General features: G+C 43.0%; 1 protein-coding gene across 1 annotated transcript in view; it reads left to right on the top strand.

Moving 5' to 3' along the window:
- Nucleotides 1-6,929, top strand: part of LOC123765081 (lactosylceramide 4-alpha-galactosyltransferase) — a 38,694-nt gene extending 31,765 nt beyond the window's left edge. Inside the window, exon 8 of the mRNA XM_045753518.2 lies at nucleotides 81-6,929. Within this exon, the coding sequence (XP_045609474.1) occupies nucleotides 81-367 (287 nt within the window). The 3' untranslated portion in view covers nucleotides 368-6,929. The remainder of the gene's footprint in view (nucleotides 1-80) is intronic.
- Nucleotides 6,930-25,948: the final 19,019 nt, after the last annotated feature.

Here is a 25,948-nt window from a genome sequence, read left to right as displayed (position 1 = left end):
GATAGCACACTTGGTACATGTTTACCGTTCAGTCTTACTGCTAATATATCCGGTCGCTCATGGTAGTAATGTTTCCGCAGCTCCCTCCACCTTCTACCCGCTCCACTGGAAGCGCTGGGAAGAACTCTTCGTATCTGGTGGGGGCATTTCTTGGACTTGGCCTCAAAACACTGTTGGAATCCACCTTTGGAACAAGTTTAGTAAGGGGGCGCCCCTGCACCCCGGAGATGGCTCGATCGTTGACAAAACCTCACAGAAGAACTGCCCCAAAATATTCGACACAGTCACACAGATCAGGAAGCTCAGAGATAACTTGCAAAGAAGAAAGATGCGCAAAATATCTTCAAGACACAGTTTGGAAGCATGAGAAAAGCATATTAATCTTCAGTTATTATGTTTATAGCACAAAGTTACTAAGAGAATGCTGTGTCCACAATACCTGAGTATAAAAGGTTACTTGTTCAAACCCAAAGCTGAGCAGATGTTGCAACTTGCAGCTGTTGTTTGGGCAATGAAATAGAGAGGCTTTCTAGTAACGTCCTTACACCCAGTGCCCAGTGCCCAGTGCCCAGTGCCCAGTGCCAAGTACTCAGCTCATAACATGTATCAGGGACCGTTTTCCATTTACATTAAACTAACAAAAAAAATTGAATCGTTATTAGAAGTTATGCGATCTGGAATATGCAACAATTAATGGCAATAACTGGGCTGATAATTAGACCCAAACCACAAACCTGACAATCCAAGGCAATAATGATATTAGGGTTCATCCTGGACCATTAGCACAACCTAATGATGATTCAGGACCAACCAAATCACCGCCAATTGTCTCTATTTTCACATTTCTGGCTTGGGTTTAATTTGAAATATTTCATGACCCTAAAAATATCCGTAAACCCCAGATAAATCCCAGAGGAATAATACAAATATTTTTGTCACATATGTGTATATGTATTATAATTGATTTATATATTTTATATGTTTTATTTTCACCAGCAGGCTGGTGATGGTTATAAATATTTTCAGTGACAATATATACATATGAAGTTTTTTATGGAGTGTATATTGTTATACATTGTATAAGCTAATGTGTATACGCATGTTAAAAAAAAAAGAACTCCAAGTCTACCTATATGTGTAAGTCATCTTTAGTTTGTGCGTGCGTATGATTTACGCGTGCGTATGACTTACGCGTGCGTATGACTTATGCGTGCGTATGATTTACGCGTGCGTATGACTTACACGTGCGTATGACTTACGCGTGCGTGTGACTTACGCGTGCGTATGACTTATGCGTGCGTATGACTTACGCGTGCGTATGACTTATGCGTGCGTATGACTTATGCGTGCATATGACTTACGCGTGCGTGTGACTGACGCGTCGCTGCTGATCTGACGCTCCTGTGTTGGAAGACAAGACAGTGATGCTCAGAGTTTGGGTTTCACATTTTACTGTTAGTGAAGTGTTTAGGTGTATGTACTACATATTAGTGAAGTGTTTAGGTGTATGTACTACATATTGGTGCCAAAATGGGGGGGGGGAGGATGGGTAATTATGTTGGGAGATTGAGAGGATTACACACTGTGTAATGTGTTCATTGTCCAACGCCACCATTGTTACTGCCAGAATTATCTGACACCATCATCATCATCATCATCGTCATCTGACACCATCCTTGGTGTCACCATTAGTTGGATAACATCGTTATCAGACACTATTAGTATGATAACAGGTTTCCTCTGATGCCATTAGCACTACTATACGGTGTTGTTTGACACTATTGCCATCAGTAGTTTGATCAACCCTTCCTCGTGAGTTGTCACAATGGACAGAAAATGACGTACTAACCTAACCACTGGACCCGTGCACATAAAACATGGTTGATTGCGAGCTGCTGTGATTTATAGCACATCATATTATGTCCGTTTGGGGATTTTGACGTCAAAATGTTATGTAGTATTCGAGAGGACAAGCTGGTCTAACGACACCATTGTTGCTAGTTGTTTGATGCCGCCATTTTAACCACTATTGTTTGCGTCGTTATTGTTATATCTGACTTGTTGATTATTATGATATCTACCATGTTTGTTAGATGTATATTGTTTACACACCTGGTCGCTATTTGTTTGTTTTTCACAGTCTCCAGGGAGTTCTGAATGGCTTATCTGTCTCCTTTGCGGTTTGTTTTTCACTGATTTCATGACTCGTTTGGTACAACATCTGTAATTGTTGTTTGACACAGCAAATCTCTGTGACTGTGTCTATTGTTTGACAATATCTCCACCTATTTTGACTAGTAACGTTACCTAAATTCAACTCTTCCTCCGAATAGATAGTACGTTACTGTCTATTTTGAGGACTGTCCAAATAGACTGAAAAACTGTTAGTGTAATAGTGACTGTCTGCATAGTACATAAATACACTTAATTGTGCTGTTACATTTACCTCCCCATATATTCTCCTAATTTTGTGTTAATACACTCAAAATTTTTAGGTTAAAATTTTCGTGTTCAACTCTTGAACTTGAATATGTCCATAGAGCTAGCAAACAGGGCGAGGATAGTGGCCCAACCACCGCGGAATTAAACTTGAGTAGAGTGAAGTAGGATTGAGTGGGGGCGTCATTTGCAGTGCACACAGAGGCTGGGATCGCAAGCAGTTGACGGTTGATTACAGATGTTGATGTTTAAGCATTTCGTTACTGGTCTTTTTTGTTGACGATTTCAGGAAAGTCTGATCTTTGGTCTTCTTCTTGGACTTGTCGGTCTTGGTCTTGGTGGTCTGACTTGGTGCTGGTCTTGTGGTGCTGTCGTAGGTGCAGTGTCGTGAAGGACACCGGCAGCTGAGTTATCTTGAAGTTATCTTGAGATGATTTCGGGGCTTTAGTGTCCCCGCGGCCCGGTCCTCGACCAGGCCTCCATCCCCCAGGAAGCAGCCCGTGACAGCTGACTAACACCCAGGTACCTATTTTACTGCTAGGTAACAGGGGCATAGGGTGAAAGAAACTCTGCCCATTGTTTCTCGCCGGCGCCTGGGATCGAACCCAGGACCACAGGATCACAAGTCCAGTGTGCTGTCCGCTCGGCCGACCGGCCCCCAGTGAGTAGTGACATTTCCGTGGAGGAGGAGATGGTGTTCCAACAGACACGTCCTCATCCGATTCATCGGATGAGTGAAGAGGAGGTGGTAAATCGCGCAGGTAAAACTCTTGAAGGTTGAGTTCTTAAATTTGAAAATATCCTGAGTTACTTTATAATTTATTGAAAGACTTTAGCTTTGTTTTATTAGTTAATATAGCTATAGGTTAAGTACTAATTGTAATTAAGATACAATAAATACTATTTACATGTTTGTCCTCCTACACTAAGAAGGTTAGGTTAGGTCGTGGCTTTCTATACAGCTTTTCAGGTAAACTCTAATGTTCACAATATTTTGGTGCGATGCTGGCGATTAAGTGTATTTATGTACTATGCCGATAGTCAGGATTGTACTTATTACATTTAGTATTAAAACGTACTGTCTGTTCGGAGGATGGGCTGCCTGAATTTACCTGAGAGCCTCGAGCTCTAGGAGCCCAGATGAGAAGACATTGCTGGAAGCATGTCAAATTAATTGTCTCTTTATTATTTCTAATTTTTTTTCAATTGAATATTGAGCTTACCTTGAAGTTACCTTGAGGTGTTTTCGGGGCTTAGCGTCCCCGTGGCCCGGTCGTCGACCAGACCTCCTGGTTGCTAGACTGGTCAACCAGGCTGTTGGATGCGGCTGCTCGCAGCCTGACGTATGAATCACAGCCTGGTTGATCATATCCTTTGGAGGTGCTTATCGAATTCTCTCTAGAACACTGTGAGGGGTCGGCTAGTTATGTCCCTTATGTGTAGTGGAAGCGTGTTGAACAGTCTCGGGCCTCTGATGTTGATAGTTCTCTCTTGAACACTGTGAGGGGTCGGCCAGTTATGCCCCTTATGTGTAGTGGAAGCGTGTTGAACAGTCTCGGGCCTCTGATGTTGATAGTTCTCTCTTGAACACTGTGAGGGGTCGGCCAGTTATGCCCCTTATGTGTAGTGGAAGCGTGTTGAACAGTCTCGGGCCTCTGATGTTGATAGTTCTCTCTTGAACACTGTGAGGGGTCGGCCAGTTATGCCCCTTATGTGTAGTGGAAGTGTGTTGAACAGTCTCGGGCCTCTGATGTTGATAGAGTTCTCTCTCAGAGTACCTGTTGCACCTCTGCTCTTCAACGGGGGTATTCTGCACATCCTGCCATGTCTTCTGGTCTCATGTGGTGTTATTTCTATGTGCAGGTTTGGGACCAGCCCCTCTACTAATTTCCACGTGTAAATTATTATGTATCTCTCCCGCCTGCGCTCAAGGGAGTACAGATTTAGGGTCCTTAGTCGGTCCCAATAGTTTAGGTGTTTTACTGAGTGGATTCTAGCAGTAAAGGATCTCTGCACGCTCTCCAGGTCAGCAAATTCTCCAGCTTTGAAAGGGGCTGTCATTGTGCAGCAGTACTCCACTCTAGAGAGCACAAGCGTTTTGAAAAGTATCATCATCGGTATAGCATCTCTAGTGTGAAAAGTTCTTGTTATCCAACCTGTCATTTTTCTTGCAGTTGTGACGGCTACTTTATTGTGTTCTTTAAAGGTAAGGTCTTCCGACATGAGTACACCCAGGTCCTTTATATTGCTTTTTCGTTTTACGTTATGATTTGACTCTGTTTTAAACGCGATTTTTGCTTTTATATTTTCATTTTTTTCCATAGTGCAAGAGCCGGAACTTATCTTCGTTAAACACCATATTATTTTCTGTAGCCCATTGAAAGACCTGATTTACATCTGACTGGAGGTTCGCTGTGCTTTCTATGTTGTCTACTCTAATAAAAATCCTAGTGTCATCTGCAAAGAATGATACAGTGCTATAGGTTGTGTCCTTGTCTATGTCCGATATGAGGATGAAAAAAAGTACTGGAGCAAGCACAGTACCCTGGGGGACTGAGCTCTTCACGGTTGATGGGCTGGATTTTATTTTGTTGACTATTACACATTGGGTTCTATTATTCAGGGAATTGTAGATCCATCTGCCAATTTTCCCGGTAATTCCTTTTGCACGCATTTTGTGTGCAATAACACCATGGTCACATTTATCAAAAGCTTTTGCGAAATCTGTGTAAATTACATCAGTGTTTTGTTTGTCTTCCATAGCATCTAATGCCATATCGTAGTGGTCCAGCAACTGCGACAGGCAAGAGCGCCCTGTTCTGAAACCATGTTGTCCGGGGTTATGGAGATGCTGTGATTCCATGTATTCTGTGATCTTACTTCTTAGCACTCTCTCAAATATTTTTATGGTGTGTGATTTTTGTGATGTGTGATCGGTCTGTAATTTTCTGTCTCTGCCGTATTTCCTCCTTTATGGAGTGGTGCTATCTCTGTTGTTTTTAGTATGTCAGGGATAACGCCAGTATCTAGGCTTTGCCTCCACAGAATGTGAAGGGCCTGCGACAGCGGTTTTTTTACAGTTCTTGATGAATATGAAGTTCCAAGAATCAGGGCCTAGTGCAGAGTGCATAGGCATACTGTTTATGGCTTCTTCAAAATCCAGTGGGGATAGAATGACGTCTGATATATGGTTTGATGTTGGTATCATATCCATGAAAAACTCATTTGGGTTATCAATCTTTAATGTGTTTAGTGGCTCGCTGAAAACAGAGTCGTACTGATTCCTCAGAATTTCGCTCATTTCTTTGTTGTTATGGGTGAAAGTTCCATCTCCCTTTCGCAGGGGCCCGATACTAGATATAGTTTTTAATCTTGATTTGGCATAGGAGAAAAAATGTATCGGATTTCTCTCTATTTCACTGATGGCCTTTTGCTCTCTTTGTCTCTATTGGATTTTGTATGATTCTTGTAGCTTTAATTCAATCTTTTCTATTTCTCTACCCAACCGTCTTCGCCGTTCTTGAGATAGGGTGCGGCTCTCAAGTTGTTCCACTATTCGTTTTTTTCGCCTATATAGGGAACGACGTTCCCGTTCCAATCTGCATCTCTTTCTCTTTTTTCTTAGGGGTATGCGGTTTGAACATATTTCTAGTGCTACTGAGCTTATTTTTTTTCCAGGCACTGGTTCAGGTTTGTATTTTCTAGCTGTTCTTCCCAGTTTATTTCTGTGAAGTCCTGGTTTATTTGCTCCCAGTTAATCCGTTTATTATTAAAATTGAATTTGCTGAATTCTACTTCCTTGCGACTCGGGACTGGTTATGAAGGTCTACTCTCCATGGTTGTCATAACTTCAATCAGATTGTGATCTGAGTAACAGGTATTTGTGATCATTATGTTCCTGATCAATTCATCATTATTAGTGAAAATGAGGTCCAACGTGTACTTTTTCCTTATTGATTCTTTTATTTATTGGTTTAAGGCAAACCTGTCGCACATCTGTAGCAGGTCATTTGCATGTGCCTGTTCATTTAGGCTACTTCCTGGTATTCTTTCTGATATTACTGTATTAGCCAGGTGCTTCCATTTCAGGTGCCGTAGGTTGAAGTCCCCAAGCAGGATGATGTTCGGAGCTGGATTTGTGAAGTTTTCTAAGCAGTGTTCTATTTTCATTAGTTGGTCTTTAAACTGCTGAGGATTTACCTCCGGTGACTTATATTCAAGGACGATAACTATTTAGGATCTCTATTTTGATTATCAGCACTTCCACCATATCGTTTGTGGTGTTTAGCAGCTCAGTACAGATGAGTGTGTCTCTGATGTAGAGGCTGACCCCACCCTGCGGTCTGTGTTTCCTATCACATCTGAAAATATTGTACTCTGAGATCCATATTTCACCATCATGGTAGTCCTTGGTGTGAGTTTCTGTTAAGGCTGCAAACACTGCATTTACCTCGTGTAGGAGGCCATCTATAAAATGAACTTTGTTAGATTTGCGTGTTTTTATACCCTGAATGTTATCAAATATAAAATAATGTTATGGTATTAGTGGAAGTGCTGGATGCTTTACTTGGTATTAATATCTGAGGCTCTGGTAGGAAGGCCACTGTGCTTGTGTCCTCTCTAGCATTTGACCGAGATGGTGGTAGAGTCTGGACAGTTATGGTGGTAGAGTCTGGACAGTTATGGTGGTAGAGTCTGGACAGTTATGGTGGTAGAGTCTGGACAGTTATGGTGGTAGAGTCTGGACAGTTATGGTGGTAGAGTCTGGACAGTTATGGTGGTAGAGTCTGGACAGTTATGGTGGTAGAGTCTGGACAGTTATGGTGGTAGAGTCTGGACAGTTATGGTGGTAGAGTCTGGACAGTTATGGTGGTAGAGTCTGGACAGTTTTAGCCATTCTTCTCCTCTTTCTGGAGCTGACGTTGTCTTGCCGTTTACGGCTTCGGAGGATACACAGTTCCACGGATTTATTACATTTTTCTCTTGTAACGTATCTTTATCATTTATCAATTCTGATAGAAATTACCTACTTAAAATTATCTGTTAGATTAAGGACCTGCCCGAAACGCTGCGCGTACTAGTGGCTTTACAAGAATGTAAATACTGTACTATCCAATGTATTCTCACAAACCCAATGTACCTTCTTGTATATATATAAATAAATAAATAAATAAATAAATAAATTTTGGGTAAAATATCATCTCCTGTTCTCTGTCCAACATTGTGGCTTGATGGATTTAAAGCTGTTGTGCCTTGCCTGAGTTACATGAGCCTTTTAATACAGACATGACCTATGACCTGAGGTAATGTTGTTAAGTCTTGAGGAGGTCCGTCAACAGGGAACTGTACTGTTGTTAAGTCTTGAGGAGGTCAGTCAACAGGGAACTGTACTGTTGTTAGTCACGAGACCCTTAACCTTTCCTGGTACAAGAGTTGACTCAGTTTTGGAATGATTTTTTTTTTGCGGTATCTCCTCCTTACTGAGCAATTTTCAATGACTAAGTCATTTTCTTTACCATTTTCGTTATCGTTATCTTCAGCATGATCGTGTTGTTATTGTGGTTGTGATGTGTATTGTTATGCCCTACATACAAGGTCTTGCATTTGTCAGTATCGGAAAGTATTTGTCAGTTTTCTTACCGCATGTGAAGGTCATGTAGATTGCTTTCTTAAGCTTCAATATTGTTTTCACGTCCCACTTTACCATAGATTTTTTGCATCATCGGCAAATTTGATGAACTGGTTTGTGATTGATGTGTTGCATAAACATCGACATCATTCATGTATTGCATAAACAGTTTGCCCCAAGTTGGAACCTTGCAGTACTCGACTCGAAAATATACATTTTTCTCCATTCAGATTCTCTGTCATTTAGGATAACTCATTGTTTTAACTCATGCCAGTATTTTGTTGTCAATACCATGTGCTCTCCAGTTCCTGTGCTGGTCTCTCGCGTGGCACCTTATCCCAGACTTTAGACGTGTTTGAGTAACCTGCGTGTTCTGGAGGTCTTAAGGTATAATATATAATGTCGTCAAAAATATGACAAATGTTTGACAGTGTCGTAATAACTATAACCCCCCCCCCTTCCTGGGTATAATCTTTGGCGAATGTGGCCTTTTTTATCATCTTTTCTTCTTCGCCTAAGGTCTTTCTAATTTTGTATGGAGCCCCTAAGGCAGTTCGTTATCGACTTAAACCTCGTTCTGGCAGCTCCTGCGACGGCGCTGGAACCAAGCGTATTGGCGTTTGTCTTTCCATTGGACAATTTCAGCATCGTGGAGACGGGGGAGGACGACCTGCTGCATTGCAGTCTCCGTGGTGTAGTGGTAAGACACTCGCCTGGCGTTCCGCGAGCGCTATGTCATGGGTTCGTATCCTGGCCGGGGAGGATTTACTGGGCGCAATTCCTTAACTGTAGCCTCTGTTTAACGCAACAGTAAAATGTGTACTTGGATGAAAAAACGATTCTTCGCGGCAGGGGATCGTATTCCAGGGACCTGCCCGAAACGCTACGCGTACTAGTGGCTGTACAAGAATGTAACAACTCTTGTATATATCTCAAAAAAAAAAAAATGAATAACAGCTTCTCCTCCATATCGACCTACCCTATCTTTGCGCCCTGGAGAGGAAACTCCAGACCAAGAACCAGAGCGCGACTCCACAGTCTCCTGAGACCGCAGGATGCCTACATTGACAACATGAATACTTATATAGGAACTTCTGAATATGCTGTGACACAGACGACACTCTAAAGGTTTTCAGAATTAGCGTTTATTTTGTATTATAAGTTAGTTATTTCATGACTGTGACCATTGTTTGACACTGTATTCTTTTGCCTGTTCTGTGGCCAATGTTTGACACTACAGTGGTACCTCGGCTTACGAGCGCCTCTGGTTACGAGTTTTGTATGAATGATTTTGATTGCTCTCTAACCCTCTTGCTGATATTTGACATTGTCATCATGACAGTGACTGTAGTCCAACAGGGCCCACTCATATGAGTCATTGACACTGTCTAGCCATTAACTGTTGGATGTTATATATATGACTAAGGTGTGTCAGTTCTAACAGTCTTCGTGACTGTTGTGTCATACGCACATCGTGACTGTTGTGTCATACACACATCATGACTGTTGTGTCATACGCACATCGTGACTGTTGTGTCATACGCACATCGTGACTGTTGTGTCATACGCACATCGTGACTGTTGTGTCATACGCACATCGTGACTGTTGTGTCATACGCACATTGTTGACTGATAATGTCTATCTTGAGGTTATCTTGAGATGATTTCGGGGCTTTAGTGTCCCCGCGGCCGGGTCCTCGACCAGGCCTCCACCCCCAGGAAGCAGCCAGTGACAGCTGACTAACTCCAAGGTACCTATTTACTGCATGGTAACAGGGGCATTCAGGGTGAAAGAAACTTTGCCCATTTGTTTCTGCCTCGTGCGGGAATCGAACCCGCGCCACAGAATCACGAGTCCTGCGCGCTATCCACCAGGCTACGAGGCCCCCTCACCACAATGTCACCACATTGTCAGTCAATGTCACGGATATAATGTCACTACAGCTGTAACTGACAATGGAGAGCTGTAATAGGCAATAGAGAGTTGCTGTTGTTGCCAGACACATTGTGTACGTAATAGCAGCGACCTGTGTTGTGGCTCGACCATTTGGGCCGGACGGTAGAGTGACGGTCTCGCGTCATGCAGGTCGGCGTTCAATTTCCCGACTGTCCAAGTGGTTGGGCACCATACCTTTCCCCTCCCCCCCACCCCAAATCCTTATCTTGACCCTTCCAAGTGCTATATAGTCGTAATGGCTTGGGGGCCTTTTCCTGAGAGTTCCCTTCTCTATCAGCATTGTGTTTTCTGCCAAGACCATTTGTTGGTTTTAATTTCAAGTGAGTGTGGGTGACTGGTGCTGTGGCGTAAGAGAAGGACCCAAGATAATAAGGAATGATCTCGGAGAGGCTGCAGGGTCCGTACAGCAATCCCGGTTGCAATTCTTATGTATCATGTTGTGGCGCAGTCGATTAAGGCGCGTCTGGGATCATCCTGGACGTAAGTTCGAACCTTCGTCACGGTCTTTGTGGATATATTCAAAGGAATGAATCATTTTCTTTTCTTTTTTTTTTTCTTTTTTTTTTGAGATATATAGAAGAGTTGTTACATTCTTGTACAGCCACTAGTACACGTAGCGTTTCGGGCAAGTCCTTAATCCTATGGTCCCTGGAATACGATCCCCTGCCGCGAAGAATCGTTTTTTCATCCAAGTACACATTTTACTGTTGCGTTAAACAGAGGCTACAGTTAAGGAATTGCGCCCAGTAAATCCTCCCCGACCAGGATACGAACCCATGACATAGCGCTCGCGGAACGCCAGGCGAGTGTCTTACCACTACACCACGGAGACTGCTCATTCGGTTTAGAGAGGCCGTGAGGCGGTATTGACCGAGTATATTAGTGGTTGTTGTGACCCTCTGGAGACTGGCGGATCAGTTAGGATATTACAGATGAAGAGTCAGATAATGATCGATTATTTTGTAGTTGATGTTAGATGTGAGATCAAGAAATTTAATTATAAGGGTGAGGCTGTTTAGGGATTAGTCACATACATTATGGCGTGACCTCACCGGAAACTAATCTATGAAAGTATAAATCTTTTTTTTCAAGTTTCAACGTCATTATTGGGGAAATCATTTTGAAATGATATACAATGTTATGCGCTAATTTTGTTTCATTTGTGGCATATTCTAATTTAGTATTAATTTAATTAGAGCATATATATATATATATATATATATATATATATATATATATATATATATATATATATATATATATATATATATATATATATATATATATATATATATATATATATATTGCAAGGTTAAAACAAATAATCCATTGGAGCTGTGAGCATGAGAACATTATATAAGAGTTAGAGAGAGCTGATTGGTCACAATGGTAAGTGTTGCCGCAGTGTTTGTGAGAGATACAGGAAGCAGAACATCATGCTGGGCAGAGACGGGCTCACCATAGCCCGTGCTACTTGGAACTTCCTGTTCCGGGTAGCGAATCTTAAACAACAACAATCATACAGGAGATAGAGTGACCTGATTGGTCACAATACGGAGTACATTTAGCTGCAGTGCTCCTGAGGAGTGAACACGGGCAGTCAATGTGTCAGAACAACCTGATGGATCTATTCCCAGCTGAGATTGTTGGGGTATTTTGAAGGGGGGAAGATATTTAGACGATATACCAATAGATAAATAGGGTTATTATATAGCATATATTGACCGTATGTACTTATTTATAAGCGAAATAGTGACTATAAGCAATAAGTCCTATATGTGCTGTCTTGTGCGAGAGCGGGTTGACCGTGTTGTGGTGTAGTGGTCTAGGGTGCTAGCTTGGTAGTCCCCAAGTGAGCGGGTGTTCGAACCCTTCTCACAACTACAGATTTTCCAATATAGTATATATTGTTGACTTTGAAAATTGTTGCAAATTATCATTTTAAGGGAGGATATTTAAGTGTCTTCCATCTTCGAGCAATAGTAAGCCAAGTGGGAGTATGATTTGTTTATCGTGTTCATTCAGTGTCTCGGAAGACAGAAGTAGTCATACGGTAACGTGGTTACCTAATTGTGCTTGCGGCGGTTGAGCTCTGGCTCTTTGGTCCCGCCTCTCAACTCTCAATCAACTGGTGAGGTACACAACCTGTCCTCTTTAAAAATAACGTCGCTTTTGGCCGTATAACCGAAAGTGGACGTAATTTGAAAATGAAAAAAAAATAAAATAAATTTTAGATATTTTTTCTCAACAACAGTAAGTTAATGGTCCTCTGGTAGGTTAAGTGGGCAGGAAATTCTCATAAAGTTTCAAAACGTTATGAAAAACTTTAATTGAAAGTTTCCTCTCCTAACCTTTCCAGGTAAGCTGGACGACTCAAACAGAAAACGGGACAGTACGTCACTTTCGTAAGCCGATTTCATTTCAAATTACGTCCATTTTTGGCCATAGCGGCGCATACCAGCCTATAGCGACGTGATTGTTAAGAGGACGGGTTGATACATTAACGTGTTCGGTAATATATACAGCCCACCACGGAGGACTTAGATGTACACCATTTGGTCACCATTTGGTCCGGGAGACATCTCCCGTCACGCAGGGTGCAGTCGCACCTCCACAGATCTCCAGTATCAGCTCTTGATACTGGTAATGGCTCAAAAGGGCCACCACTTACGGGCTATTCATGTCCGTGCCACCTCTTGGGTGGCTTAATCTTCATCAATCAATCAATCGACTTAGATGTACATGTAAGCTCTGAAACTGCTCTACAGTAGTTTTGAAGCATACTCTAGCATAGGAATATTAAACTGGATAAATTTTGTCATATAATGGCGTGATAAGGTATAGAAATGTACATAGTTGTAACTCAAGCCATCATTATAATAATAATAATAATTCATTGTGTTGGGGACAGGCAGCCAATGTATATATGTACATGTTAGGGTTATATCGAGATTCCCCCCCCCCCCTCCCAAGGTCGAACTACTGAACCTCTCGAGGGTGCAACCTCTCAGCAAGCTGACTCCTGGGTTTACTGTCAGTTGAATAGGGGAAATTAGGCGACAGGAAACATGCCCAACCATATCTGTCCCACCTGCGAGTGTACAGATTATTATGGGGGGGACACAATAAGTGTTTGGGATTTCCCTAGAGATGACAACTTTGAGCTGTGGCTCCTGGTCCCCAGCACGTGTGTACAGACTGAATGTTACTTTAATTTAGATGGAACTTTTCGTCACCTTGTGGGCATCATTATTAGTACTCGAGGGTACAGCTGCCCATCCACTTGGACTGGACGGGAGAGCGACCATCTCGCTTTTTTGCAGGTCAGCGTTCGATCCCCGACCATCCAAGTGGTTAGCCACCATTCATTTATCCCGTCCCACCCCAAATCCTTATCCTTATATTCCTTCCAAGTGCTGTGTGTGTATTCACCTAGTTGTGTTTGCGGGGGTTGAGCTCTGCTCTTTCGGCCCGCCTCTCAACTGTCAATCAATCAACTGTTGCTAACTAATTTTTTTCACACACACACACACACACCCAGGTACCTATTTACTGCTAGGTAACAGGGGCATTAGGGTGAAGGAAACTGCCCATTTGTTTTTCCGCCGGCTACAGGGATCGAACCCCGGTCCCTAGGTCCACGAGTCTAGAGCGCTGTCCACTCAGCCAGCCAGCCCCCGGCGCGCGCGCTCGTGTGTGTGTGTACTCACCTAATTGTACTCACCTAATTGTGCTTGCGGGGGTTGAGCTCTGGCTCTTTGGTCCCGCCTCTCAACCGTCAATCAACTGGTGTACAGATTCCTGAGCCTATTGGGCTCTATCATATCTACATTTGAAACTGTGTATGGAGTCAGCCTCCACCACATCACTTCCTAATGCATTCCATTTACTAACTACTCTGACACTGAAAAAGTTCTTTCTAACGTCTCTGTGGCTCATTTGGGTACTCAGCTTCCACCTGTGTCCCCTTGTTCGCGTCCCACCAGTGTTGAATAGTTCATCCTTGTTTACCCGGTCGATTCCCCTGAGGATTTTGTAGGTTGTGATCATGTCCCCCCTTACTCTTCTGTCTTCCAGTGTCGTGAGGTGCATTTCCCGCAGCCTTTCCTCATAACTCATGCCTCTTAGTTCTGGGACTAGTCTAGTAGCATACCTTTGGACTTTTTCCAGCTTCGTCTTGTGCTTGACAAGGTACGGGCTCCATGCTGGGGCCGCATACTCCAGGATTGGTCTTACATATGTGGTGTACAAGATTCTGAATGATTCCTTACACAGGTTCCTGAACGCCGTTCTGATGTTAGCCAGCCTCGCATATGCCGCAGACGTTATTCTCTTTATGTGGGCTTCAGGAGACAGGTTTGGTGTGATATCAACTCCTAGATCTTTCTCTCTGTCTGTTTCATTAAGTACTTCATCTCCTATTCTGTATCCTGTGCCTGGCCTCCTGTTTCCACTTCCTAGTTTCATTACTTTGCATTTACTCGGGTTGAACTTCAACAGCCATTTGTTGGACCATTCACTCAGTCTATCCAGGTCATCTTGTAGCCTCCTACTATCATCCTCTGTTTCAATCCTCCTCATAATTTTTGCATCGTCGGCAAACATTGAGAGGAACGAATCTATACCCTCTGGGAGATCATTTACATATACCAGAAACAGTATAGGTCCAAGGACTGACCCCTGCGGGACTCCACTTGTGACGTCTCGCCAATCTGAGACCTCACCCCTCACACAGACTCGTTGTCTCCTGTTGCTTAGGTATTCCTCTATCCACCGGAGTACCTTCCCTCTCACTCCAGCCTGCATCTCCAACTTTCGCACTAGCCTCTTGTGTGGCACTGTATCAAAGGCTTTCTGACAATCCAAAAATATGCAGTCTGCCCACCCTTCTCTTTCTTGCCTTATTTTTGTTGCCTGGTCGTAGAATTCAAGTAACCCTGTGAGGCAGGACCTGCCATCCCTGAACCCATGTTGATGCTGTGTTACAAAGTTCCTTCGCTCCAGATGCTCCACTAGTTTTTTTCGCACAATCTTCTCCATCAGCTTGCATGGTATGCAGGTTAGGGACACTGGCCTGTAGTTCAGTGCCTCCTGTCTATCCCCTTTCTTGTATATCGGGACTACGTTAGCTGCTTTCCAAATATCTGGCAGTTCCCCTGTTGCCAGTGATTTGTTATACACTATGGAGAGTGGTAGGCTCAGTTCTCTTGCTCCTTCCTTTAGAACCCAAGGGGAGATTCCATCTGGGCCTATAGCCTTTGTCACGTCCAACTCTAGTAAACACTTCCTTACTTCCCCACTGGTAATCTCAAACTCTTCCAGTGGTTCCTGGTTAGTTATTCCCTCACTTACCTCTGGAATTTCTCCTTGTTCTAAGGTGAAGACCTCCTGGAATTTCTTATTCAATTCCTCACACACTTCCTTGTCATTTGTAGTGAATCCTTCCGCCCCTATCCTTAATCTCATAACCTGTTCCTTTACTGTTGTTTTTCTCCTAATGTGGCTATGCAACAATTTAGGCTGAGTCTTTGCCTTGCTTGCGATGTCATTTTCGTATTGTCTTTCTGCCTCTCTTCTCATCCTGACATATTCATTCCTGGCATTCTGGTATCTTTCTCTGCTCTCCAGTGTCCTGTTATTCCTATAGTTTCTCCATGCCCTTTTACTTTGCTGCTTAGCTAGCCTACATCTTTGATTAAACCATGGGTTTCTCATCTTCATTTCTCTGTTTTCCTTTTGGACTGGGACAAACTTGTTCGCTGCGTCCTTGCACTTCTGCGTGATGTAATCCATCATATCTTGGGCCGTCTTTCCCCTGAGCTCTGTTTCCCATGCTATATCTGTTAGGAATTTTCTTATCCCCTCATAGTTTCCCTTTCGGTATGCTAACCTTTTGGTTTCGGTATCCCTCCTCGAGTTCAATAACCCTTCTTCAATCAAGTACTCAAACACCAGTACACTGTGGTCGCTCATTCCTACTGGGTCCTCAAAACCAATTTCTCTTATGTCGGAGTCGTTCAGAGTGAAGACTAGGTCGAGTCTCGCTGGTTCGTCGTTTTCCTCTCATCCTTGTGGGTTCACTGACATGCTGGGTTAAAAAGTTGCTTGTCACCACCTCCAATAGTTTGGCTCTCCACGTATCCTCGCCTCCATGCGGTTCCTTGTTCTCCCAGTCAATCTTTCCATGATTGAAGTCGCCCATGATGAGCAGGTGGGATCTATTTCTACATTCAGCAGAGGCTGCCCTCTCAATTATAGTGTTAACTGCCTTGTTGTTGTTTTCATACTCTTGACTGGGTCTCCTGTCATTTGGTGGAGGGTTGTATATTACTGCTACTACTATTCTTGGTCCTCCCATTGTTATGGTGCCTGCTATGTAGTCTCTGAACTCCTCACAGCCCGGGATGGCCATCTCCTTAAAACTCCATTCCCTTCTCATGAGTAGGGCCACTCCGCCTCCTCCTCTACCTTCCCTCTCTTTCCTTATTACTGTATACTCCTGGGGAAACACGGCATTCGTTATGATTCCAGAGAGTTTTGTTTCAGTGAGTCCGATTACATCTGGGTTAACTTCTTGTGCTCTTTCCCTTAGTTCACTTGTCTTGCTTGTGATCCCATCTATGTTCGAGTACATCACCCTGAAACTGACTCTCTTCTGCTTCTTTTCTGGGGGGGACCTTTGGGATCTGGGGTGAGTGGGAGCTGGGGGGACCTGGCACGGGGGGATTGGTGGAGGAGGGAGGGCTTGGGGTGGTGGGGGAGAGGGGGAGGGTACAGGGGGTGGATAAGAGGGGGAGGGTACAGGGGGTGGATAAGAGGGGGAGGGTACAGGGGGTGGGTAAGAGAGGGAGGGTTGGGGAAGCATGGGGGGAGGAGAGGCTGTGGGGGATAGGGGAGATGGGGGGGCTTGGGGGGAGAGAAAAGGGTGGAGGGCTTGGGGGGCGTGGGGGAAAAGGGAGGGCTGAGGTGGGTGAGGAAGAGGGGAGGGTTTAGGGGAGTGGGGGAGAGGGGAAGACTTAGGTGGGGTGGGGGAGAGTGGGGGGCTTAGGGGGGAGGGGGGGAAGGGAGGGCATGGGGGTGGGAGAGACGGGAAGGCATGTGGGAGAAGGGAGGGCATGGGGGATGGGGGGGAAGGGAGGTCCTGGGGAGAGGGGTGAGGGGGAGAAGTGGGGGGAGGGGGGTGGTGGGGGGAGGGTGGGGGGAGGGTGCCCTAGGTGGGTACTTAGTGGGGGGCTGACAGGGGATGGGGCAGGTTGGGTGTCTGTTGGGTAGAATTTGGGGGTGGTGCCCCAATCCCTGTGGCTGTTGCACTGTTTGAGGAGGGTTCTCCACTTCCCTCTGGGATTGTAGGGTTCTGGGTTGTGGTACTCTGATTTCCTTCTCTCTCCCTGCGCTCCTTCCTCGCGTCTGCTGTCCGTATTCTCTCTTCCCTTGTCATATCCCTCTGCAGGAATATTTTCTTGAACTTCTCTACACCTTTTAGACAACACTTCCTTGCTAGCAGTTCCTCTTTCGCGATTTCGCTCATGAAAACCACCTTTATCATTCGGTCTCTGTCCTTGTTGTACTTTCCAAGCCTGAAAACCTTTTCAACATTTCGCTCAGCTCCCTCCATCCTTACCTCTTTAAGGATCTCTTTAATCATGTTTTTGTCCTTGTCTCTCCGCTCCTTTGGTCTGGTCCCTGTTTGTTCTTCAATGCCTGCTACTACTACTGCTCTATTTCTCTCTATCAGCCGGCTAGTACATCTAGCTGCTTCCTGAGAGGAAGCCACTTCCATGGCAACTTCCTTAACCGCAGACCTAGCTTCAGGGCTCTTTTTAAGCATTTCAGCAAATGAGATCTGGGTTGTGGTGGTCCCCTCCACAGTAGCATTCCCATCTCCCTGGGGTACGGTTTGTGCCTGGTATTGTGGAAGAGTCTCCTTTAGGTATCTTATCTCCTCCTTTGCTGCCCTTAAATCATCTTGCAGGTTGGCTACTGTCTCCCTCATTACCCTCAGTCCTTCACTGAATTCATTCTGCATTTGCTGGAGTACTTCCTTCATCCAGGCTTCCTGTTCCATCCCATCCTCTGCGTTTGTTCCAGTTGTGAATGTCCTGCGTTTGGCAGTCAGAGTTCGTCTCCCTTCCATGATTTCCCTATGAGTGTGTGTGTGTGTGAGAGAGAGAGAGAGAGAGAGAGAGAGAGAGAGAGAGAGAGAGAGAGAGAGAGAGAGAGAGAGAGAGAGAGAGAGAGAGAGAGAGAGAGAGAGAGAGAGAGAGAGAGAGAGAGAGAGAGAGAGAGAGAGAGGGAGGGAGAGAGAGGGTGTGTGTGTGTGTGTGTGTGTGTGTGTGTGTGTTTGTGAGTGAGTGAGTGAGTGTGTGAGTGTGTGTGCGAGTGAGTGAGTGTGAGTGAGTGTGTGTGAGTGTGAGTGAGTGTGTGAGTGTGAGTGGGTACCCAAATCTTGTTACAAGAGATACGCTCGTGGTATCCCGTCTTCCCTGTGATCTTTATCAAACATGATTCCTATCCTCCAGCCTCACCCCCCCCCCCCCTTTAACCCTTCCAAGTGCTGTGTAGTGGTAATGACTTGTGCTCTCCTCCTGATAATTACCTTACCATCCCCATAGTCACAGGGAGGACTATACGGGACGGTAATTATAGGGGTACACAGGTGTCATGCGCGGGACCCAGTCCGACTGAATCCACCCAGACTCTAGTCTCCAGTAGTCTATATATTTATGCAGATGGTTGGTTGTGTGTGTGGACCTCGTATGTAGGTCTTAACTCAATGATGGTAGTGTGTGGACCTTGTATGTAGGTATTAACTCAATGATGGTAGTGTGTGGACCTCGTATGTATGTCTTAACTCAATGATGGTAGTGTGTGGACCTCGTATGTATGTCTTAACTCAATGATGGTAGTGTGTGGACCTCGTATGCATGTCTTAACTCAATGATGGTAGTGTGTGGACCTCATATGTAGGTCTTAACTCAATGATGGTAGTGTGTGGACCTCATATGTAGGTCTTAACTCAATGATGGTAGTGTGTGGACCTCGTATGTAGGTCTTAACTCAATGATGGTAGTGTGTGGACCTCATATGTAGGTCTTAACTCAATGATGGTAGTGTGTGGACCTCATATGTAGGTCTTAACTCAATGATGGTAGTGTGTGGACCTCGTATGTAGGTCTTAACTCAATGATGGTAGTGTGTGGACCTCGTATGTATGTCTTAACTCAATGATGGTAGTGTGTGGACCTCGTATGCATGTCTTAACTCAATGATGGTAGTGTGTGGACCTCGTATGTAGGTCTTAACTCAATGATGGTAGTGTGTGGACCTCGTATGTAGGTCTTAACTCAATGATGGTAGTGTGTGGACCTCGTATGTAGATCTTAACTCAATGATGGTAGTGTGTGGACCTCGTATGTAGGTCTTAACTCAATGATGGTAGTGTGTGGACCTCGTATGTAGGTCTTAACTCAATGATGGTAGTGTGTGGACCTCGTATGTAGGTCTTAACTCAATGATGGTAGTGTGTGGACCTCGTATGTAGGTCTTAACTCAATGCACAATGAAATTGCATTTACGTGATGTATCGAAGAAAAAATTCGTCGAAGATTTTCTACCATAGAGCTAAAGAGCATTGGGGGGGGGAGAACAATGCTTGAAACCCTGAATGGGCTTCAGTTGGAAGCCTCAGGAACCCTAGAGGGTTCAGTAGAGTCCCAGGTTGCATTGCTTCTGACTATCTGGCGTAGTGGTCTAGGACGTTTGCTTGGGTAAAAGTATAAGTTGCAAACAAGATTCTACAAGGGAAGTGCAACACCCGATAAACATTCACTGTAACTGGCCTTATGTTAGTTAGTGCAGGCGATGAGTCACAATAACGTGACTGACGTATGTTGACCAGACCACACACTAGAAGGTGAAGGGACGACGACGTTTCGGTCCGTCCTGGACCATTCTGGAGTGCCTGGACTGCCCGAAACGCTGCGCGTGCTAGTGGCTTTACAAGACTGTAATTACCATATTTGTATCCTCACATTCCTTATGTACATTCTTGTATATGCATAAATAAATAAATAAATAAATAAATAAATTCTCAAGTCGATTGTGAGAATCACAATCGACTTGAGAATGGTCCAGGACGGACCGAAACGTCGTCGTCCCTTCAACTTCTAGTGTGTGGTCTGGTCAACTTATGTTAGTGTTATGCAGTATGTTGCTATGGAATATTCCGTTGATGACATCTCTGCATCTTGAGAATTATCTTGAGATGATTTCGGGGCTTTTTAGTGTCCCCGCGGCCCGGTCTTCGACCAGGCCTCCACCCCCAGGAAGCAGCCCGTGACATCATTCCCCATTGTTGATCAAGGGGGACTCGTGGAGACTGGGTAGCTGATGTGTGTTCACCTCGCTACTAAGACTAAATAACTGGAACGAGTTGGTTAATTTCTAAATATAATAGAACTGGACATGTCAGTGGTTACGTGGTGGTGGTGGTGGGGGGAATGTGTAGTAGTTTATTATATAAAGCCACAACCCAGAGAGAGCAATATCCAAGAGTAATGGCGATTCGACATTGTATCATTCTTATCAACATTAAATTCTTGGACACTGTGCCCCACGGGGTCGATATTCAGTGTTTTGGGTATAAATTCTTGGACACTGTGCCCCACGGAGTCGACATTCAGTGTTTTGGGTATAAATTCTTGGACACTGTGCCCCACGGGGTCGATATTCAGTGTTTTGGGTATAAATTCTTGGACACTGTGCCCCACGGGGTCGATATTCAGTGTTTTGGGTATAAATTCTTGGACACTGTGCCCCACGGAGTCGATCTTCAGTGTTTTGGGTATAAATTAAGTAATGTTTACGTTTTCTTTTTAATTTTAGATTGACAGGGGTAACAATACTATATTAAAGGGAAGCTAGAAGTATAAAGTATTTCTGGCGGAGCCAAATGCAGAATGGGGAATATAATTTTTGAGCAAATAAAATTTATAAGTAAATAAGAGTTTAAATATACATTAAACAAAGAAGTATTAAAGTTTACATTAACTTACAATAGTAAACACAAGGAATACATATATGTACTAGGTACATATATCTGACTTGATAGGTTGATCTGAGACTCCTAAACTGTCATCTGATTACAGTTGCTTATGTATCAGAAGTTTTATAATGATAATTAGATCATAAATTACTGTATTACGAGTGTGTCGACGATACAGTAGCAACGAGAGTCCGTAAAGAGTCTCTCCAACAATGTATTACGAGTGTGTCGATGGTACAGTAGCAACGAAAGTCCGTAAAGAGTCTCTCCAACAATGTATTACGAGTGTGTCGACGGTACAGTAGCAACGAGAGTCCGTAAAGAGTCTCTCCAACAATGTATTACGAGTGTGTCGACAATACAGTAGCAACGAGAGTCCGTAAAGAGTCTCTCCAACAATGTATTACGAGTGTGTCGACAATACAGTAGCAACGAGAGTCCGTAAAGAGTCTTTCCAACAATGTATTACGAGTGTGTCGACGGTACAGTAGCAACGAGAGTCCGTAAAGAGTCTCTCCAACAATGGATTGATATTATTGCCGAGTATGATTATTATTAATATGTCATTATACAGATATGAACTTGTTAAGCAACTTAACATTGCAATAACAACAGACAAACATCAATCATGATGGCACAATATTGCACCAGCATCGTGTGCATCTGTCAAGCTGTGTTGTAGGTGGACAATGTCACCTGAAGTATGTTGACCAGACCACACACTAGAAGGTGAAGGGACGACGACGTTTCGGTCCGTCTTGGACCATTCTCAAGTCGATTGTGATCCAGGACGGACCGAAACGTCGTCGTCGTCCCTTCACCTTCTAGTGTGTGGTCTGGTCAACATACTTTAGCCACGTTATTGTGACTCCTCGCCTACAATCTCACCTGAAGATTTGTGTTCAAGTTGTGGAACGGCGAGAATTATGAACACAATTGTGTACATAGACGTAATCAACAATCACGTTCTTAGGTTCTTATTAGAGAAGAATTTACAAACTGCTGGCAGTAAGTCACAATAATATTGCTGGAAGAGTTAACACCTTAGTGGATCAGTCGTAAGACTTGATAATGGTCAAGTGGAAGAGTTAGGACACCTTAGTGGACCGGTCGTAAGACTTGATAATGGTCAAGTGGAAGAGTTAGGACACCTTAGTGGACCAGTCGTAAGACTTGATAATGGTCAAGTGGAAGAGTTAAGACGCCTTAGTGGACCGGTCGTAAGACTTGATAATGGTCAAGTGGAAGAGTTAGGACGCCTTAGTGGACCGGTCGTAAGACTTGATAATGGTCAAGTCGGTTTATTTTCAGACTTGTGGTTTAGAAAATCTTACAGGATTTCAGGAAAATTCTAACAAACTTACTTACAGGAAAATCTTAAAGCAAGTCAGGAAAAGCTCCTGAAGGTGTTTTGTCGGCTTAGATGTGATGGAAAAAGGTATTAATAATTCGTAATATATATATAGTGTGTGGACTAATGTTTTTGAAAAATGTTTTTGAAAAGGTAATTGAGAAACCAAAGAATGTTATATTTTTAATACCTATTTAGAATAGTAGTATAATGCTTTGAAATGGATTGCAGGAGATTGTAGGAAGGAGGGATATCAAATATGTTTATGAAAACATTAAACAGAGGTAAAAAGAGAGAGTGGTACAAAAGGATTAATAGGGAAGGTAAGTGTAGAACTTAGGAAGTTAATGAATGGGGAAGTCAGTTTAGAACAGGAATTCATACAACTGATTAGAAATGTTAAAAAAGAGATAAGGAAAGCAAAAAGACACTATGAAGTTCGCATAGCAGGGCAAGCGAAGACAAATCCTAAAGGTTTTTTCAGTTATATCATAAGAACATAAGAACAAAGGCAACTGCAGAAGGCCTATTGGACCATACGAGGCAGCTCCTATTTATAACCACCCAATCCCACTCATATACATGTCCAACCCGCGCTTGAAACAATCGAGGGACCCCACCTCCACCACGTTATGCGGTAATTGGTTCCACAAATCAACAACCATGTTACCGAACCAGTATTTACCCAAGTCTTTCCTAAATCTAAACTTATCCAATTTATACCCATTGTTTTGTGTTCTGTCTTGAATTGATACTTTTAATACCCTATTATTATCCCCTTTGTTATGTCCATTCATCCACTTGTAAACCTCTATCATGTCACCCCTAACTCTTCGCCTTTCCAGTGAATGCAACTTAAGCTTTGTTAATCTTTCTTCATATGAAAGATGTCTAATTTGGGGAATTAACTTAGTCATCCTACGTTGGACACGTTCAAGTGAATTTATATCCATTCTATAATATGGCGACTAAAACTGAACTACATAATCTAAATGGGGCCTAACCAGAGCAAGATATAGCTGAAGAACCACACCAGGTGTCTTGTTACTAACGCTTCGATTAATAAATCCCAGTGTCCTATTCGCCTTATTACGAACATTTATGCATTGATCCTTTTGTTTTAAATTCTTACTAATCATAACTCCCAGATCCCTTTCGCAATCCGACTTCGCAATCTCAACACCATCTAGCTCGTATCTTGTAACTATCATCATTACCTAGCCTCAAAACTTTACATTTATCAGCATTAAACTGCATCTGCCAGTCTTTTGACCATTTTAAAACCCTATTTAGATCAACTTGAAGTGATAGCGAGTCTTCTTCCGTGTTAATTTCACTACCGATTTTTGTATCATCTACAAATTTGCAAATGTTGCTACTCAAACCTGAATCTAAATCATTTATATATATTATAAACAACAGAGGTCCCAGGACAGAGCCTTGAGGTACTCCACTAACAACATTATCCCACTCTGATTTAACCCCATTTATACTAACTTTCTGTTTCCTTTGGAATAGCCATGCCCTAATCCAACTTAATATAGCACCACCAATACCATGAGCTTCTATTTTTTTAATCAGTCTTTCATGTGGCACTGTATCAAAAGCTTTGCTAAAGTCAAGGTACACAACATCACAATCCTTACCACTATCAACTGCCTCAACTATGCTGGAATAAAAAGTTTGCAATTTGTTAAACATGAACGGCCATTTGTAAAACCGTGTTGCGACTCATTCATTAATTTGTGTTCTTATTTTTTTTTTTTTTTTTGAGATATATACATGTGAGATATCTTTTTTTTGAGATATAAGATTATGTTCTTATATCTGTATTTACTAAAGAGGAACTCAACAATATGCCTTCAGCTGAACAAGTCTATGTGGGTGGGGACGATGACAGGTTGACTAGTTTAGCAGTTACCAGGGAGGATGTTATTAAAACACTTTAATGCGCGCGGTACCCGTGAAAAAAAATAGCGCGGCGTTTTTTTCTCATGAGCGTCAACACCAAACTGTGTAATCTTTTCACTCTCCTGACACCAATTCTCGAGCTACGTATTTCATTTTGGTATCAATGTGCTGGCAATAAAATTCTCTACAAGATCATATGTATAAAATGTAACCAAAGCATTTGCTATTCCACCACGAAATAAATAAAAACGTAGATCTCTCGCCGTCTCGCCCAAACAGCAACAAAATGTTCATACTCTTTTGTTTGTTGTCAGCTCCACATTAGTCCTACAGCGTTAAATTTTATATCACTGAACTCGCAATAAAATTCTCTTCACAGACATATGCATATAAATGTAGAATCATGATCGCGGCCAACACAAGAGTGTGTGAAGTGGGCGATTACCCTCGTTATGTCACCAACTCGAAAGTCTCTCCTCTAAGTTACAATACAATGCCGTTTTCTCAAATAGGCCATGTGCCTGTTACAGAAAACGGAAATTTAATGGCAAACATATTCATACAAACCCCAAGTCGATTGAAATTGAAATTGAAATTGAAATAAGTTTATTGAGGTAAAATACACACAAAGGGATGAGGTAGCTCAAGCTATTCTCACCCCATTCAGTACAACGTGTTAATATATACATAGACACACATCACAAATAAACACATTACCAAACATTCTGAGAGGTAAACATATACATTTCCTCCCTCACAAGTAGTATGTTATCAGACGTACACACAAATACTTTTATGACCTAGGTATACTGTATAGACAATTTGCAAGACACCTGCAGATAATTCAACAAAATATTACAGTCTTGGTGCAAAATTCTTATATCTCTCAAGAATATCATCAACCTTTCCGTTGTGACACATCCAGGCTATATGTTCAGGAACAGTCCTTATCTCAGTGTTTCTATATACATTAATCAACGGACAATCAAGAACATAATGGGCAAGGGTGTGAGACCTTAACATACCACATAGTTTACACTTCGTGTCATTATCATGAACATCTATCCCATATTCCCAGTAATATTTGTACCCAAGCCTGAGCCGCATGTACACAGAGTCACTCCAAGCATTTCTCCTTTTACCATAAGTGAAAAGGGTGTTTTGACTCACATACATGTAGTGTTGCATGGTTTGACTTCTCTCATACATTATCTCTCTCCTCTCCACTCCCGCCTCTGCCTGAATATTTCTGATTTTGCTTCTTATTTGTCTCATTGTGAATTCACATTCAATGTCAACTTGTGGTTTTGATGTGGCACGTTTGGCCAAGTCATCCGCCACCTCGTTGAGCACTGTTCCAACATGAGATGGAATCCACATGAATTTCACACTATAACCTTTCAGCTGTATCTCAGTTATTCTTCTCTTACAGTCCTCCACTATAGACATGAAGACTGGGTTTCGACTGTTTAAGGACTCCAGTGCTCCTCGGCTATCGACAACTACAAAAACATTTTTGTCGTCATGACGTACTTCCTCCAAACACGCCAGAATGGCCTGCAGTTCAGCTTGTGTGGATGATATATAATTACTAAGCCGGAGTTCAATTATCCTGTC

The sequence above is a fragment of the Procambarus clarkii genome, chromosome 5 (assembly GCF_040958095.1).
Source record: "Procambarus clarkii isolate CNS0578487 chromosome 5, FALCON_Pclarkii_2.0, whole genome shotgun sequence".
Classification (NCBI taxonomy): Eukaryota; Metazoa; Arthropoda; class Malacostraca; order Decapoda; family Cambaridae; genus Procambarus; species Procambarus clarkii.
Note: the sequence above shows the minus strand (reverse complement) of the source record. Positions and strands in the feature narration are given on the sequence as shown.